The 19,114-nt window shown below is 48.6% G+C and overlaps 1 protein-coding gene across 1 annotated transcript in view; it reads left to right on the top strand.

The window, feature by feature from the left end:
- The window catches only part of CAND1 (cullin associated and neddylation dissociated 1), a 393,750-nt gene that overhangs the window by 145,653 nt on the left and 228,983 nt on the right, over positions 1-19,114 (top strand). The window contains exon 8 of the mRNA XM_078676454.1: positions 258-550. Coding sequence (XP_078532580.1) covers positions 258-550 — 293 coding nt within the window. The remainder of the gene's footprint in view (positions 1-257; positions 551-19,114) is intronic.

The raw sequence follows: 19,114 nt of genomic DNA on the forward strand, positions 1-19,114 counted from the left end.
GCCACACATAGGCACTTAATTAATTTGCAGCAGTTTCGTTTATTCCTCCCTTTAATTACAAAGCTACCTTTCCTGATCTTTCTAACTTGCTACTCACCAGAAATCAAATTCTATTTAATGACCTATTTTTGTTCTCTGTGCTGCTCTTTTCAGTACTAGTAGCAATGCTAACAGTTTGTCAAAAGCTAGATCCAAGCTTTACTTCACTCAAAATGTTTTCTCTTAAATCCACTAATATTTGGTCCTTATTGTTACAGGGAGTGATGATGAATATAGTGACGATGATGATATGAGCTGGAAAGTTAGACGTGCTGCTGCTAAGTGCCTGGATGCTGTTGTTGGCACCCGACATGAAATGCTGCCTGAGTTTTACAAGACAGTCTCTCCTGCCTTAATTGGTAGATTCAAAGAACGTGAGGAGAATGTGAAAGCTGATGTTTTCCATGCATACCTTTCCCTTTTGAAGCAGACCCGACCTGTACAAAGCTGGTTGTGTGACCCTGATGCAATGGAACAGGGAGAGACTCCATTGACCATGCTTCAAAGTCAGGTCAGTTGGCTCATCATCCTGCTTCTTTCAATGTGTAACAGTCTTGGTTTGTATTTAATCATGTATAAAGTAGTCTTTGCATTTGCAAATTCTCCGCTGTGGTTTATTTTTATGCTACTCTTTTTGTTAAAATCTTAGAACACATTATTTTCTCAAGTATCAATTCAAACCTTTTCATCCTGTCTCTCTTGAAATACAAAGCTTCATTCTTAATGGTCATGCAGCATTTGCACATTTCTTTGGATCATTTTATCCTCTCTGTTGTCACTGTAATGCATCTAACAGCAGCATCTGTTAGAGCCTTCTAGTTGCAGATTCCTTACCTTAATTATCCCCAAGCGTCAGACTGGATCCAGAACGTTTTTGTGAGCAATACCCCTGTGCTCCAGTAGGAGATGTTGTTAGACTCCGAATGGCATCGTCTGCGCTGGAAATGAAGTTCGCGGTGCCTATATAGGCGCCACCCCAGCGTGCTGACGTCAGTTTCTTTACATGCCAGTCAGTACAGATCCTGAGGAAGTTACCTCAAACCCTTTTTAGACTTCTTTTTTTGACTTTTTGTCAAAGTTTTTTATACTGGTCTCCTGCTGTGGCAGGGATGTCGATGAGGAAGGCAGGATTCAAGCCTTGCAGCGCCTGTCACAGGCAACTGCCAGTTATGGACCCACACCTCATCCGTCTCTGGTGTCTAAAGTGTGATCACGACTCCAAGACCTGTGTCGATTTATCATGCCATGCACCCCAAGGCCTTGAGGGAGCTATCCTAAAGCTCTTTGGCTGTTGGCGTGCGATGCTGCAATGGTCTCGAACCCGGTCGAGCGGATGGTCCTGGGATCGATCATGGAGTCATCGATCTTCGTGTAAGTCGTCCCACTCTGGTAAGTCCCACAAGAAGGAGAAGTGTAAGAAGTTGTAGAAGTCTTTAACTTCACCCTATCCATCAAAGTCATCCGATGAGGGAGCGTAGTCACTTGAGTCCTGGTTCCACGGGTGAGCCTGCGCCTGGGCTGTCTGTGCCTCCATGAGTTTCTGGGAGCTGTAGCAATCCCCGCCCAATTCCAAGAATTTTATGAGGCAGTGCGACTCCTATTTGGGTGGCCGGTCCCTGCTGGAGTGCCTTCGAGCCCAGAGGGTTTGTGGAGGCCCCCTCCTGTTTCCCTGTCGGAGCGCCCCCCCCCCCCCCCTGGTGCCAATCGAACCCCTTGGATCTGCAGATGGATCTGGACCAGTACCAGTTGAGCCACCTTGCCCTTCCACGGTGCTGTTCCTGTTTCCTACGCTCACAGTGCCATCCCTATTTTCAGCCCGACTCAGACATGGAGCAGGAGGGGTTTTGCCCGACTCGGGTTCTGCCGCTGACTGGAGCCATTCCCCCCAGGCTGGAGCCCTATTCGTTTGGGCAAGGACTTGGGATAGATTGGGACAGGCCACTGGACCATGAAGAATACCAACCCCTAGACTCTAATATGGACTGGTGTGAGGATTTGACCTCAATGATGAAATACCATGGCATTCCCTGAATAGATAGAGCCTGATGGACTTGCACTTGGACATCATATAGAGGTAACTACAAGCCCTGCTCACCGCACATCTACATTGCACCATTTGGAATCTATACATCGGAGATTAGGTAATATCCTTGAAATCTCAATAACAGAGATTTGATGATATCCTTGTTGACGGGAACTGGAGCTTTGAACATCACACCTACGGGTAACTCTCCTCTGCATAGATTGCCACAAATATACTGTTTATACTACAGGACCGTTTATGCATTCCTCTCCTCCCTAAAAATTCACATCTGTGGTATAACACATACTCCTATAACTTATCAGACTCCCCTGGGTGTGTTCTCGGGACAAAGTGAATTCCCCCATACAGGTGCATCACAACGCACTTCTTCGTTCAATAAGTCTGCTCCTTTGACAATTTGTTTGTCCCCATGACAACGGGGAGGTGTGCTGCTAGGAACGAGCCGGCTCTGGGGTCTGCCGACCCACGTGGCTGCGCGTCTGTTGTTGACACACACTCTATGTATCCGGAAGTATTTCGTGAATATTTAATCACTTGTTTCTTTATAAACAACTCCACTCCCTGCCTCCTCACACTTCTACTTGGCGGGAGGAGTCGAGCACTGACGAAAAGGAGGAGCACCACCCTTGGAGTAGTAAGAATGAGAGAGGGGTGCTGGGGGCATATGCTCAAGCCATGAGCTGCAATTTGGTAATGAGGTCATCTTGTTACTTACGGGGCATCTCTTTTCCGGCGCTCAATGTGCCTATCGCCAATTAGAGGGGCTCTAGGCTCTTATTCTTATATAACAACTGGCAATATATCACAGCCACCATGAATATGGCAGATTTATATGCATGATAGAATCACTAACTAGACAGAGCATGTCGAGGGAAGTACACAGCCTAACTCTCGGACTGTATATCTTTCTATCTTCCACAGTAAAACCCAAGGAATCTCTTGCGTGGGAAATTCCTCAGAGTATGGACCAGGGTCTGAAACACCTACTACCTCAAATGGAAGATTGAGTGTAAATATACTTCTGTAGTAGGGGATCTCTGTGTATAGTCATAATCTGGTGAAAAGTCCCACCCATGTGCGTGGACCCTGGAGCAATCAAAATAATCTCTTAAATTGTCAAAAAATGCAGACCTGCACAGACACTTAAGAGAGAATTTAAAGACAGATAATGCAGCCTATATCCACAGGCTACACTGTCCAGTACTTCAACTAGAAATTCCACCAAAAATCCACAAACAGCACAGCCTGTCCAGATTTCTCCACATTGAAAAACTTGCTTTTACCAGCAAAACCCTCTGGAATGATAGAGAGGAAGGAGTGGACAGACAAGCCCCATAGGTTGCCATTATGTGGCTCAGAACAGTATACTGTGCCTTTAAGAAAACTTTACAGAACTCTCTCAGTATCCCAGAATGCACAGCAGGTCCCTTTTACTTTCAGTTCTTTTTTCCGGCTCCTGCCAGCAGGACCCTGGAGCATTGAGCTCTCCCTTTTCAAGCGTTTATTTGGTGATTTTTCACTTTTTCAAGGATTTGAAGTGCTTTAATTAAAGACTTTGGTGTTTTCTGCCTTGTGTGTGTTTGGTGCACTCTTTATTTGTCAAAATGCCTGCTCTGTTTGACAAATGCCCGGAGTGTCCGAGGAAGAAGGCCAAGTCGGACCCACATGAGGTGTGCATCGTCTGCCTTCCCTCTTCTCATGTCCCAGAGGAGTGTGGCATCTGCCAGACATTATCCACCAGGACCCTGAGAGAGAGGATGAAGATCAGGCTCCAAGGCCTGGAAGATAGAAGACTGCAGATACAATGTGGGTCTCGGCATGCTTCATCTGCCCATGCTGAGGCCTCTGGGGAGCTCCCCAGAGGCAGGAAGACCAGTAAACGTCCTGTTTCTCCGCCGACGTCGATAGCATCGACGACGGCGTCGAGAGGGATGACAGCAGTCTGTTCCCCGTCTCCCCAGGGCTCTGGGTTGAAGCGGCGTCGACGTTCGATGTCAAAGGGACTGACGAGGCCGCCGTCGAGATCGCCGTTGATGGTATCGTCGTCGTCGAGTCATCGACTTCGAAGGAGTTCGGCCCGGCGTCGGAATTTGCTGTCGAGGCGACACCACCGCTCACCGTTGGCGAAGAGGAGGAGGTCGTCGTCGAGGGGATCCTAGACGTCGAGGAGGATGTCGAAGACTCGCAGGCGTTCGCCGTCGAGGAGACGTTCGACGTCGAGATGGCGGTCACCGTCGAGAAGACGTTCGACGTCGCGAAGGCGCTCGGCGTTGAGACGTCGACGATCGCCGTCGAGGAAGAGACGTTCGTCGTCCAGACGTGACTCAACGTTGAGACGAGGGCGCCGGTCGACGTTGAGACGACGTTCTTCGACGCCAAAGAAGCGCAGAAGGAGTTCTGGTGCCAGGATTCCCTCTGGGTCCGCTGGGGCGCCTCGGTGATGGTCCCCAATAGGAGACACTACATCGCCTCCGCCTAAGAAGGGAAGAAGAGGGATTCACAGGGCTCTGTGTACTCCGAGGAGTATACACCTCCCAAGCCAAGATCGGCTACTCCTCCTCCTCCCTTGCCCAAGGAACCTCCGCCACGGAATCCCACTCCGCCTCCGCTTCCACCTCTGGTTCCACCTCATGGTCAGCCTCTGATACCTCCTCAAGGACTGCCACCGGTTCCGCCGAGCTCGGTTTCGCTGCCACGGTACCCGACACCTCCTAAGGGGACTCCTCAGCCGAGGGTCCCGGTCAGGCCGCGGTCTCCGGCTCCTGTGAGACCTGCGGAGCGTCCGAAGCCGAGGAAATCGCGCTCTCGTTCCGGACGGAGGGAGAGATCGCGGAGTCGTCGCCGGTCGTCGACAAGATCAAGGTGACGCCACAGGAGGCGCAGATCAAGATCCCACACTGGCTCTTCTGGGACCAGGGACTACTCACCGACGTTGTCGGAATCCCCAGGGTGTCGCCAGTGGACGACATCGTCTCATTTCAAAATGTTCTGCTGAGGGGTGCAGCGAAGTTGGGCATCACGTTGACGGTGCCCACACCCACGACGTCCGTGATTTTCGAGACGCTACATAAACCTGTCTCGGCCGTTGCTACCCCTAGTACCAGGATTGGTAGAGCCCGCTCAGGAGTTGTTTCTCACTCCGGCGGTGACGAAGGCGGCTCCCTCCAGGCTCCTCAAGAAGTACCGGGCTCCGGATTCTGACCCGGCCTTTCTCAGGATAGATCCGCCACCGGACTCGGTCATAGTGACGGCTGCTAGGAAGCAGCATGCCACCACCCCGTCGTCCACGGTACCTCCTGATAAGGAGATCCGCTGGTTAGACTCGGCTGGCAGGAAGGTCTGTGGGACGGCGTCTACTGCAATGAAGGCTGCAAGTGCCGCGGCTTTACTAGGGCGATATGATCGAGCCCTGTGGGAATCCCTCCAGCAATTCGCTGAGCTCCTTCCTCGAGAGAAGAAAGAGGACTTCCAAGAGATTCTCAATGAGGGACTATTGGTGTCGAACCAAGTCATCAGCGCGGCAGCTGATGCGTCCCTTCTGGCGGCGCATGGATATTGCCATGGTGTCAACCAACGGCGCCACGCTTGGCTTCGCCTTACATCCCTCAAGCCAGAGGCCCAACAATGGGTTGCCAACCTGCCGTTCTCGGGGGAAACCCTGTTTGGCAAGCATGCGAAATGGCCTGCATGAAAGCGGAGGCCGAGACCCCGACGGCTGTCTGGTTGGAGAAGCCCAAGGAGAAGACCTACCGCCCGTTCCAGAGACGGTTCGGGGGGCAAGGCAGAGGGCGAGGGCAGGCTTCGGGACAGCAACAGCAACAACAGCAGCAGTAGTTCCGGAGGCCCTTCCAGAAGCGCCAGAAGGGCAGAGGCCAGCAGTCCGCAACGGCGAACAAGGGCCCGGTTGGGTCTAGGCCCTGAGCGGTTACTTCCCCTACATCCGTTTCCCACTCCGGTGGGGGGAAGCGTTCAATTTTTTCTGGCAGAGTGGAGAAAAATTACTCAAGACAAGTGGGTGCTGAATATTGTTTGCAATGGATACAGTCTTCGGTTCACCGGCCCGCCTCCAGCAATTCCACCGGTCAGCTCGCAGTTTCAGCTGCGCGAGCTCCAGGCGGAGGCCGATACCCTGTTAAGGAAAAGGGTGATAGAAGACGTACCTCTGTCTCAAAGGGGAAGAGGTCTGTACTCCCGGTTCTTTCTTGTTCGCAAGAAGGACAAGAACGAGTTCAGGCCCATTCTGGATTTGCGACACGCAAACCAGTGGATTCGCTGAGAGAAATTTCGCATGCTTTCGTTGCATCAGATTTATCCTCAGCTGCAACAGGGAGACTGCCTATCTGCTATAGACCTACAGGATGCGTACTTCCATTTGCCTATTGCACACAAACACAGGAAGTTCCTGCGATTCCAAGTCGGCGCCAATCATTATCAGTACACAGTACTGCCATTCGGGCTGAAGTCTGCGCCCAGGACATTCTCGAAGTGCATGGCAGCGGTAGCTGCACACCTGAGGAAGAACAAGGTGTTTGTCTACCCGTACCTGGACGATTGGTTGATCAAGGCCTCCTCCTTCTCGGAAGCTCAAGCGCACTTCCAGAAGACGTGCGTTCTCTTGAACAAGCTGGGGTTGCACATCAACATGTCCAAGTCTGTCCCCACTCCGGTCCAGGGCATACAGTACTTGGGGGGCCTCCATCAATACGCGGTCGGCAAGTGTCTCCTTCGGAGGAGAGACGATTATCACTCCTTCGGAAGGCTCAGGCTCTTATGACCGCTCCATCTACAACAGTGAGGATGGTGTCTTCTCTACTGGGGTCGATGGCCTCTTGTATCTTCCTCACGCCACACGCACGGCTGCACATGAGACCATTGCAGGAGTGCTTGGAGGATCAGTGGGATCAGAGGAAAGGATCTTGGGACGTCAAGATACATCTGTCTCGGCATGCTCTTCAGTCTCTGAAGTGGTGGTGTTCAGCGGAGAATCTCCTCAGAGGGGTTCCCTTCCAGAATGACATTCCCACACAGACTATTGTGATAGATGCGTCTCTCCACGGCTGGGGGGCGCACTCCGGAGGCTTACAGGGACATGGCCCGTGGTCCCAGACGGAGTCCACGTATCACATCAATTTCCTGAAACTCAGAGCTGTTCACTTGGCACTGAAGGCCTTTCATCCGTCCTTCCAGACCAACTCTCTGCTTGTACAGACGGACAATACGACCACAATGTATTACCTCAACAAGCAGGGGGGCTCGAGATCGCGCACTGTCGCAGGATGCGCAGGCGATCTGGCGTTGGCTTCTAGCCAGATTACTGATGATAACGGCTACCCATCTACCAGGTGTGCAGAATGTTCAGGCCGATGCACTGAGCCGACTGATTCAGGAAAACCACAAATGGGTCATAAACGACAAAGTACTAGGAGAAGTCTTCGCAAGGTGGGGGACTCCAGACATAGATCTGTTTGCCACCGCCGAAAACAGCAAATGCCGAGACTTCGCCTCCAGGTACTACCAGCAGGGGACGCTGGGGAATGCGTTATGGATCGACTGGTCGAACAGCTTTCTGTACGCTTTTCCACCCATTCCCCAGATTCCGGCGGTGCTCATCAACCTGTCCCAGTCTAGGGCGCGGATGATCCTGATTGCCCCGGAATGGCCCAGGCAGTGGTGGTTCACGGACATACTTCACCGGTCTCTCCTTCCTCACATACAGCTGCTGTGCCGGCCGGACCTACTTACGAAGTTCGGGGGACAGATGGTGCACCCCAACCTCTCGTCTTTGAGTTTGGCGGCATGGCTCCTGTGATAGTGCATAATGGCCATTTGAATCTGCCAGAAGATTGTATAGACATACTGAAGGAGGCTAAGCGACCTTCCACTAGGACTTCCTATGCTTACACGTGGAAGAGATTTTGCATCTGGTGCAAGTCCAAGAACTATGACCCGACGACGTGTAAGGAAGATGTCTTCCTTCCTTATCTTCTACATTTGGCACAGTCTGGCCTTAATGTCCATTCCATTAAGGTTCATCTCGCTGCGCTGACTGCCTACAGGAAATGCCCTTCACAGACTTCCTTCTTCCAGATCCCTGTGATCAAGCCTTCCAAAAAATCTTTGAAGAAAGTGTTCCCTCCTGTCTGGCTTCCTTCGCCTTCATGGGAATTGAAATTGGTGCTGTCCAGATTGATGAAGGAGCCTTTTGAACCTATTCATAAGGCTTCGTTGCAGCACCTGTCCTGGAAGGCGGCGTTCCTCATGGCCATTACATCGGCGCGCAGGGTGAGTGAAATTCAGGCGTTGTGTTGCCAAGAACCTTATACTGTATTTCATGCTGCTAAGGTTGTTATGCGTACTCACCCTAAATTTCTTCCAAAGGTTATATCTGATTTCCATGTTAACCAGACCATAACTTTACCTACGTTTTTTCAGAATCCTTCATCACCAGCGGAAAGGTCTCTGCATTCCCTGGATGTCAGAAGGGTGTTGAAATTTTATCTGGGTAAAACCAAAGATATTCGTAGGTCAGACCAATTGTTTATCTATTATGGATCAGTCAGGACCGGTCTTGCTACCTCAAAACAGTCCATCTCGAGGTGGATTGTGTCCTGTATACAATTGTGTTACCAGAAGGCTAATAAGACCTTAGGGGGTAAACCTAAGGCTCATTCCACCATGGGCAAAGCTGCCACGACTGCTTTGCTCCGTAATGTTCCAAATGCAGAAATCTGCAAGGCGGCCACATGGAAGTCGGTGCATACCTTTGCTAAGCGTTACTGTCTGGACACTGATGCCAGGACAGACGCTCAGGTTGGGCAGGCTTCGCTGCGAAATCTGTTGGCACAGTAGTGGTGTTGTATTTTTTCTCTCCACCGCCGCTTTGGTGTGGGGATGGGCTTGCCATAATATTCACTACATTATGACTATACACCGAGATCCCCTACTACAGAAGGAGTAGTTTCTGTCCTGTAATTACAGTTCTGTAGTAGGGGTATCTCTGTTATAGTCATAAGCGCCCGCCCTCCTCCCCGGTGGAGAGAGATATTCATGTAAGGAATGCTACAGGTCTGGCGTGTTAAGCTTTCAAAAAGAACAAAGTAAAAGGGACCTGCTGTGCATTCTGGGATACTGAGAAAGTTCTGGAAAGTTTTCTTAAAGGCACAGTATCCTGTTCTGAGCCACATAATGGCAGCCTATGGGGCTTGTCTGTCCACTCCTTCCTCTCTATCATTCCAGAGGGTTTTGCTGGTAAAAGCAAGGTTTTCAATGTGGAGAAATCTGGACAGGCTGTGCTGTTTGTGGATTTTTGGTGGAATTTCTAGTTGAAGTACTGGACAGTGTAGCCTGTGGATATAGGCTGCATTATCTGTCTTTAAATTCTCTCTTAAGTGTCTGTGCAGGTCTGCATTTTTTGACAATTTAAGAGATAATTTTGATTGCTCCGGGGTCCACGCACATGGGCGGGACTATTCACTAGATTATGACTATAACAGAGATACCCCTACTACAGAACTGGAGTTACAAGACAGAAACTACTCCGTACTGGGACTAGAGAGTCCTGAAGAAGGCTGACCTGACCCCTACATTGGGCACATTCAGACAGCCGAAACATGTTGACCACCGGGCAGTAAGGAGGGGTGTGAGGAGCACAATATATCTTCCTAGCACCACCATCCTTCACTTTTTTTGGTCTCGCGTCAGCGAAAGACCTAATGTTGCCGGCTTGCCAGGAATGTTGGACAGGGGATGGGCACGCGCAGGGCCGTCGGCGATTTCATCGCGTGTGCGCGCACGTACAGCCCTGCGCCGTGCACATCTCCTATCCCACATTCCCAGCAAGGGAATAACACATACACACAGCAACACTCACGCATGCACGCGCACACACACGAACGCGAGCAACAGCCACACTCATGCATGCACACACAAACACGCAGGCACACACGCGCAGGGTGGAGTCTGAGTCTAGGGAGTCCACTCCTGCACGGGCCCCTGCAAGGCCTCCCTCTCACCTGCTTCTGATAGCCGCTGCTCACCATCTTATTTATTTTATTTTATTTTGAAAGTTTTATATAGCGCGAACAAGATCTTTGCAGATATCAGAGCGCTTTACAAGGGAATGGGGGTAAAAAATACAAAGTAATAAAGCGTATATACAGAGTAATATATGAGGTAGTTAGGTACAAGGTGCTAGTTACATAGGTGGGATAAAGGACATGAGGTAGATAACAGGTGAGGTAGTGTCGGTACACAGTGTATAGACAGACAATTGCGTCAATAGTATAAAGTGCAATAATAAGGAGCATATACCTGCTTAAACGTGTTTAGAATATTTAGAGTTTAAAGGAGGGTACAGTTGAGGTAGGTGTGAGCAGGGTGTATAGTCCCACAGGTGCGAGAGTAGTAAGGAACGTTGAGATGGAGAGGGTAAAGTGTGCAAAGTCAACCAGGTGCGTCAATAATATAACAATATAACAGTATACATAATCAACCAGGTGCATCAAACATTATAACAAAATACAAAGAGTGAGCGTATACAGTTAGGTTGAGGTAGGTGTGAGCAGGGTGTATAGACCCACAGGTGCGAGAGTAGTAAGGAACGTTGAGATGGGGAGGGTAAAGTGTGCCAAGTCAACCAGGTGCGTCAATAATATAACAATATAACAATATACATAATCAACCATGTGCATCAAACATTATAACAAAATACAAAGAATGAGCGTATACCGTTAAGTAATTCGAAAACACGGGTGGCACAGTAGAGGACTTGCAAGGCAGATGCATGAGTGATACGGAGCAATAGATCATGTGTATTTTGCCATGAGGATCGCTTTAACTTCCCTCTTAAAGATTGTTTCGGAGGAGATGAGCCTTGTTTCCGGAGGGAGTGAGTTCCAGATCCTGGGTGCCATTCCTGAAAAGGAGCGTTTATAAGTTTTTTCCTTCCGAAATCTTCGAGGTTTCAGCAAAAGATTGTTTGTGCCTCTAGTAGTTCGGGAGCCACCCGAAATTGTCAGCTTTTGAGTGAGATAGGCGGGTGAATTCCGGTGCACAGCCTTGTGTGTCATGCAAGCGATTTTCAGTTGTATTCTGGCTTCAAAAGGTAGCCATTTCAGTGATTTAAAGTCCGGGGAGATGTGAGAGTGTTTTTTTGAGCCAGTGACGAGTCTCGCTGCGGCGTTAAGGGATGCTCTTAGGGGTGCCGTTGTAGTTAGGGGGAGCCCGCAGAGGGCGGTGCTACCGTAATCTATGTGCGGGATGACTATAGATTGTACTGCAGTTTGGAAGTCTTTGGCAGGAAGGAAGGGTTTGAGTTTCCTCAGGGTATTGATTTGAAAGTTCGCTCCTTTGGTTGCCTTGCTGATGTACTGCTGCATGTTGAGATTGGTGTCCAGTGTTATGCCTAAAGATTTTGCGGAGTCAACTACGATGGGTTGTACATTTAGAGCCGTTAAATGCTTAAGCCATGTTTGAGCCGTGGATATTTTAGCGGGAGGTGAGATCAGGAGGAACTCGGTCTTCAGAGCATTGAGTTTGAGGTGGTTCTCAGAAAGCCAGGATTGGGTGTTTCTGATTGTGGTGTTCAGAAGCATGATGTCCTTGGGAGATTGTATTTTGAGATAAAGTTGGGTGTCGTCGGCATACATGTGAAAGTGCACATTAGATGCCTGTAGCAACGTAGTGAGAGGTTCCATAACTAGGTTGAACAGTGTTGGGGAGAGGGAGGATCCTTGAGGGACGCCTAGCGATACAGTTACCGAAGAGGACAGCAGGTTGTTGCTTTTGAATCTTTGTGTCCGGTTGTGTAGGAATGAGGTGAACCACCATCATATCTGGAGCGCTGGGTCCTCGGTGGGTGGGTGGGTGGGCGGGCAGGGGTGGCGCGGCCAGGGACAGGCTAACATCTTCCAGCCTGCTAACTTTCTACTACGGGAGCGGCGGCTGCGGTGCACGGGCGGGGCAGCACGGCGGCTGCTCAGGATTCGTAGCCCCTGCCCTTCGGCCGCCTCTGGGGCTCCACCCTGCTAGTTTCTTTCTCGACCCACGCACGCTTTCAGTTTCACTGTAGCGGCCGTCTGCCTGCTTGTAGTTTACTGGCTGCCCAGCTCTGTGTCTGCTTTCCTTGTTTTAGCTGCCATTCGACTCCGTGGACGACTACCTTGCTGGTTGAATGAGAACAACGATATATACACGTCTGGTCCGAGAATAATTTGGGTGTCGGCTGCACTAATTTATTTAACTATATGTAGCTGAGTTGGCATTTTAAAACTGACCCTATCTACAATATCTTCTACGTGTTTTCTGATTTGGTTCAGCAATATTCTCAAAAAAAACTCCCATTTCCTTTCGCTTTCTTCTGATATGTCGATGCTTTACTTACACTTTGTAGATCGATACTTTTGGTTGTTGATATTGTTTATGTAGCCAGTTACGGGCATGCTCTGAACAAGTCAACTTTTTTTGTCATGCACTTTTTAATTTGTATTGTCATTTACACTACCTAAGTATTATTGTGCACTGTAGGCGCACTTTATCGTACCACGAAAGGACTCTTCACCTCGCCTCCGATGCCTTATCCGAGCGTGTAAATTCCCATTTAAATGCAGTTTACTTTCTTGCTGCATACTGTCTTTGAATTCTAGTCATGAGATTTAACTAATAGAATTGATAAAATAGTGCCAGAAAGCCATTTTTGGGAAATCTTTTTGAAATGTGCAGTTAGTTCAGTGTTCATTCTTGCTTGAGTATTGTTTAATACAGTAGTTATATTATTACATCTCTAATATTGCGTTAGTCGGTATGTATGTATTAAAAAAAAAAAGAACAAATGCCATTGCTTTGTCAGAGTTTTATGTTGGAGTAGCGGGGAGACTATGAAAACTGAAATTTATGGTCCTGTATGTTCTGTTGCACATATCTAACACACTGAACACCGCTATAGCCAAAGATTCTAAAAAAATCCTTTGTCCTAGGTGTCATCTGTCGCTAATCGTTTCAGAAAACGAGGAGTCTGTAACATTACCTTAGATTACGGTCTGTGGTTTTGCAGAAATTTCATTGCTTCACCCACTGACAACTTTTTAGCACTACTTTTATTCTTTTTCATCTGTGCAGGTTTGTTTGTCCTCTTATTCTGCTTAATTTAAGCGTACTCGCTTTCCTGAAATAAATAGTTGCATATTTTATTTTATATTGATAAAAACGCCTCAAGTTAAGCAAGTGCCCCTATCTGACAATATTTTTTACTAAACTTCTTTTACCAAAACAAAAGCCGCTAGATCATTGCGCTTTAGTAACAGAGCTGACCATGACTCCTGTAGCCTTTTTTGTCTTTAACCTTCAAACCCAGCTTGGTGTCTACTGCATCATTTGTCTTAAGCCGTTTGCAAAAACTGAAATCAAATGTTTTCCTGTTTTTCTTAACCAAGCATGTGCTGGTTCCTGTATTCATTTAGCAGTGCCTGATGTTTTGCCTTGCTGTGCTCAGCGAAAGGTAATCCGAATACAAAGTTGCACTTAACCACTATAAATCCTCACTCCTAAAACGTTACTTTCCCGTAATTAAATCTGCTTACAGAACTCAAACAAGTTCTCAAAATATTGCATGAGCTGACATCCTGTGATCATCTCTCTACATCATTTTGGTATCAGTTTGGACTCGTACATTGTAGCTAAAATCTCATTTGTTGTTCTCACTCTCTGTATTTGTAATTTCTACTGTTACCGTTGTCTGATATTTCTTGTTATATAGTGCTTTGTACCTCACAACGTTTCGTTTCTATGAACTGCAAGAAACACATGCTGGCCTACTAGCTGGGACTGACACTGAGTCCTCCAAGGGAGAGAAGCTTTCTGAGCAGAGGCATAACGCAAAATGATGGGGCCCCCCTGCAGGATCTGTTGAGGGCCCCCAAGTCTAATATATCTCACTAATATTAATTAACCCTGGCCTGGATGGGTGTCTCCTGAAGGGTTGGGGGGCTTCCGATCCCCCCTCCCCCCTCGCTCCCCACCCTCCCTTCCTGCGCCACAGGTGCCTCTTTCTGATTGCTGCTGGCTACTCAGCCTCGAGGAATCGAAAGTACACCAAATCAGTGCTGGAGTTTCAACCAAAATCTGGTTCATGCAATTTCACATGTTCCAGATGTAACTATGGGCCCTCAACATTTAGCGTATGGAGTGCAGCTGGCAAAAAACAAAAAAGAAGAAATCATCTCATTCATGGAACTAGTGGTTGTAATTCACAGTATCGAGGTCAGTAATATCACCTTTCATATTTATTGACTTAACAGCATTGACTACCATCATATGGAACTATACATTCACCATTCTGATCTTAAGATCTCCGGTCCAGCATGCTTCAATGGTTCCGCACATCATTAGCCAGCAGTAAGTGGAGAGTCCTGCCTTCCAGCGCTTAATTTGTAAAATTACTGAATAAACACATGCTGGGGCCCAGGCCTTTTCTTAGGATAGACGCACCATTGCTAACAAGTGCCTGAGATTCGAACACCATGCAGCCTTGCCTCACCTTATGCCTCTTTCTTTCACTACTTCAGATGGCGGATCTGCTCAGCAGACACAGCCACCAGATGCACGAGTGGGAGATACATCCCTCAGTGCTACAACCGTACTTCCAGCAGTGGGGTCACCCAGAGAAAGACCTGTTCGCCACAAGGGAAAACGCAAAATGCCAAAGCTTCGCTGCCAGGTTTCCACACCCGCAGTCTCAGGGCAATGCGATATGGATGAACTGGTCAGGCATATTTGCGTACGCTTTTCAACCAGCCCCGCTCATACCACTAGTGGCACGCAAACTACGACAACACTCAATGACCCTCATACTAGTTGCTCCAACGTGGGCGAGGCAACCATGGTACACTACGTTCCTAGAACTTTCCTTGGTGCCTCATCAAAGGCTGCAATTAACACCCAGTCTTTTAACGCAGAGCCATGGAGACGTTCAGCACCCAGATCTGCAACAGTTAGACCTTGCGATCTGGCTTCTGAAGTCATAGAGTTTGGTTACCTGAACTTGCCTCCTGATTGCATGAATATTATCAAGGAAGCAAGAAGACCTACAACCAGAGCATGCTATGCGGCAAAGTGGAAACGATTTGTCATCTATTGTAACAATAATGACGTAAATCCGCTAGATGCATCAACTCAAAACATCATATGTTATCTGTTACATTTACACAGATGCAATCTAGCCTACAGTTCCATACGTATACATTTAGCTGCGGTGGCAGCTTATCTTCAAAACAGGCAGCACCTTTCACTCTTCAGAGTACCTGCTATTAAAGCTTTCATGGAGGGGCTCAAACGAGTGATTCCTCCAAGACACCCACCTTCACCTGTCTGGAACCTGAACATGGTTCTAATCAGACTGATGGGACCACCTTTTGAACCTCTACACTCGTGTGAAATACAATTCCTAACATGGAAAGTGGCTTTTTTAGTGGCGATTACATCACTTAGAAGAGTTAGTGAGCTGCAAGCCCTAACTATTCAGGAGCCATTCATCCAAATTCACGCAAATAGGGTAGTGCTACGTACAAACCCTAAATGTATGCCAAAGGTGGTATCCCAGTTTCACATCAATCAAACAATAGAACTGCCAGTGTTCTTCCCAAATCCAGATTCAGTGGCAGAAAGAGCTCTACATACACTAGACGTTAAGAGAGCTCTCCTGTACTATGTAGACAGGATGAAACATTTCTGGAAAACTAAGCAACTGTTTGTTGCCTTTTCACCACAGCAAAAAGGCAACCCCATTTCCAAATCCGGTGTAGCCAGATGGACTGTTAAGTGCATACAGATTTGTTATCAGAAAGCTAAACGCACATTAACAGTTGCCCCAAGAGCGCATTCAACACGCAAGTTAGGGGCATCCATGGCTTTCCTGGGAAACATTCCTCTAGAAGAAATATGTAGAGCAGCCACATGGTCTACCATACATACATTTACCAAACACTACTGTGTAGATGTACACTCCAAGCAGCTGTAGGACAAGCTGTTCTCAAGACTCTTTTTCAGACTGCTGCAGCTGGCACAGGCAACCACCGCTAAGGGAGAGACTGCTATCCATTCTATGCACAGATACGAATTCAGCAGCCCACATGCCTCGAACGGAATATGCTACTTACCAGTATGCATCTGTTCTTGGCATGTAGGGCTGCTGATATTCATACCTCCTTCCCCTCAGTTTCTGGTATTTCACCTGCACATTCATCACCACATACACCTGACAACCAGGATGATGGGGATGATGATTAGGCACTACAAGACCCATGGGATGATTACAACACGAATTCTCCAACAGGCAATGATCCCGACTTGTACTCTAACAAGCTATCTCCACCAATTGACCGTGTAGGATACATTGAATTACTAGGTAGAGCTGCCAACTACCATGGGGGTGCAGCTACATAAAGAATCCTTAGAAGAGGATTTCCCCTTTGAAGCCCTCAGTACCACGCAGAAGTCATCACACACACTACCCATGCTCAAAGGGATAATCCTGTATGTGGATGATATCTTTAATGACCCGGTTAGACCTCGTATTCTTACCCCTAGCATAAACGAGTAGTACAAGCCAACACCATCGGACCCAGTATATATATAAGGGGATAGTTACCACTAGACTCCCTGGTTGTATTCAATGCAAGGAAAAGGGCCAACTCCCAAACAGGAGACGCTCCACCCCCGGATAAATAATCCAAACTTATTGATGCTTAAGGGGCAAAGGGTGGCCTCTCAGGCAGCGAACTTCTGGCGTGTCTCCAACACTCAATCATTTCTAGCACGATACGGCCGCACACACTGGGACGAGATGGAGCAATTGATCCAATATTTGCCCCAGGAACACAGATCTAAAGCACAAGATCTGGTCCGTGAAGGACAACTTGCCCCAGTATTGGAACTTTCATAGATTCCCATGCTTTGTATCATTCCCCGTCGTCGGAATGGGAGCCTCGGTAGTATAAAAACCATAGAGACAAAAGAGAAACCCAGGCCTAGGCCTCATCTCATTTTGTATCCTATCACCCTCTTTTTGTAAAAAGAGACCAAATTTTTGCCAGAACCAATCAGAGCAGCCTCACCCTCTGGAACCTTCCTGAGAGAGCTCAGAGCCTCAGATTTTTCTACCGCACGTTGTGCTAGGGAGTCTCCTCTGAGCTCTGCTCAGTTTTTCTCAACTTTCTGGTTGATTCTTCTACATTTTTCTTCAAATTCGAGATGTCTGACAAGGAGAAGAAGGCCTTGTTTAAGGCCTGTGCCTCTTGTGGGAAAAAACGTCTGTTTGTGGAGGACAAGCATGAGAACTGTATTTACTGCTTGTATCCGGACCACAAGGCCCCAGACTGCAAGATCTGCAGGACCTTCTCCACCAAGACTCTTCGTGACAGAGAGGGTCGTCTGTTAACCTGGCTGCAGAAAATGAAGACTCGCAAGGAGGTGATCTCTTCAGATGAGGAGGATTCCACATCTTTTGCTTCCTCCCATCGATCAAGAAAGAGGGGTAGGTCTCCTACTGCAGCTTCTACATCGGAGGCCCCTCTTCATGCCTCTCACAAGATCTCTGATAGGTCTGAGAAGGCTGGTCCCCTTCAATCTTCTCACGGAAGTGAAAAGGAGAGGCAGGGACAGGCTGCTGGTGGTGTTACAGCCTTGAAGGACAAAAAGGAAGCTGTTCTTCCTTCTCCTCCGTCCAAGAAGAGTAAATCCAGTGACAAGCACCTTGCTGTCTCTTCTGGCTCTGCTCAGGACAAAAAACAGCGTCCGTCGACGACGAAAACACCAGGTACGTCGACGACAGTTCCATCAGTGAAAGTTCCCGCTCTTTCTGTTCCTCCGTCGACGGGATCGTCGACGGCAGGGGGGTCTACGACGACATCGTCGACGTTCAAGATCCCAAGTTCGTCGACGACGACCACCACTTCCACACCGACGAGGATGGTGATGACGACGAGTTAGTCTACGAGACCGTCGACGACATCGTCGACGGTGAAGATTGTGCCGACGAAGTCTGTAATCCCGTTGACGATTCCGCCGACGACCGGGGCTCCGGTGACGACGGCACCGTCGACGAGCCCGTTGACGGGCCAAAGAGTGGTGTTAAGTATTCGGAAGATGAAAATTACACCGGAGATGACTTCTCCACGACGAGTGTCTCACCATGTGCCAACAATGCTGTTGGATGATGATTCTGAGGAGGATGAGATAGAGGAAGATGACACTTATGGCCCTGCAAATAGTCCATCAGAATTGCATGTCAAGATGCAGGACACGGACACGGAGGAGTATGTTGAGCGGGCGGATGCCCAGCTTATCCACCCATATGGTCAGGAGGAACGACGCACGCCGGTCTTGGGACAAGGCATGGTGGCCATGCCCTCTTCACTTATTTCTGATTTGCAGATGATGCTTCAAGATTATCGCCAGAGGTTCCCGTCTGAGCAGCCGGGACACTCTGCATCTACTGCTCCTCCCGTCCTACCTCAGGTACAACCGACTACTAGTCTTCCAGTGAGGTCCTCTTCACCACCGCCGAGGCCAGCGTTGGTGCGTGTCCGTACTACGGATCCCTTACCAGTTCAGCCGGTCCCTCAGGATACATCTTCGGATGAGGAGGTGATACAGGTGGACACTGGGGATGACCCGTTGCTGGACCCTGACTTGGATCAGGGGGACAGTGCACCGCATGATCCGGACGCCTCTAGTCGTGACACGTCCGTCTCCCCTCCGGTGGATATAGGGGGTTTTCATCATCTGATGGAGCGGGCAGCTAAGAGGTTTGGTTTACCTATATCAAAAGAGGAATCTGAATGTTTCCTTTATGACTTTAAAGAACAATATCAAAGATCCGTCAAGTCTATTCCCATTATCGAACATGTATGGGAGGAGGGCATGAAGATCATGCAGAGTCCAGCCACGGTGATTCCAGTACTCCCCAGGCTGGAAAAGAAATATAAAGCTCCGGAAGGCAGTCCAGCTTGCCTCCTTGGTCAACAAAAGCCTGACTCA

This window comes from Lissotriton helveticus, chromosome 1_1, assembly GCF_964261635.1.
Source record: "Lissotriton helveticus chromosome 1_1, aLisHel1.1, whole genome shotgun sequence".
In the NCBI taxonomy this organism is placed as follows: Eukaryota; Metazoa; Chordata; class Amphibia; order Caudata; family Salamandridae; genus Lissotriton; species Lissotriton helveticus.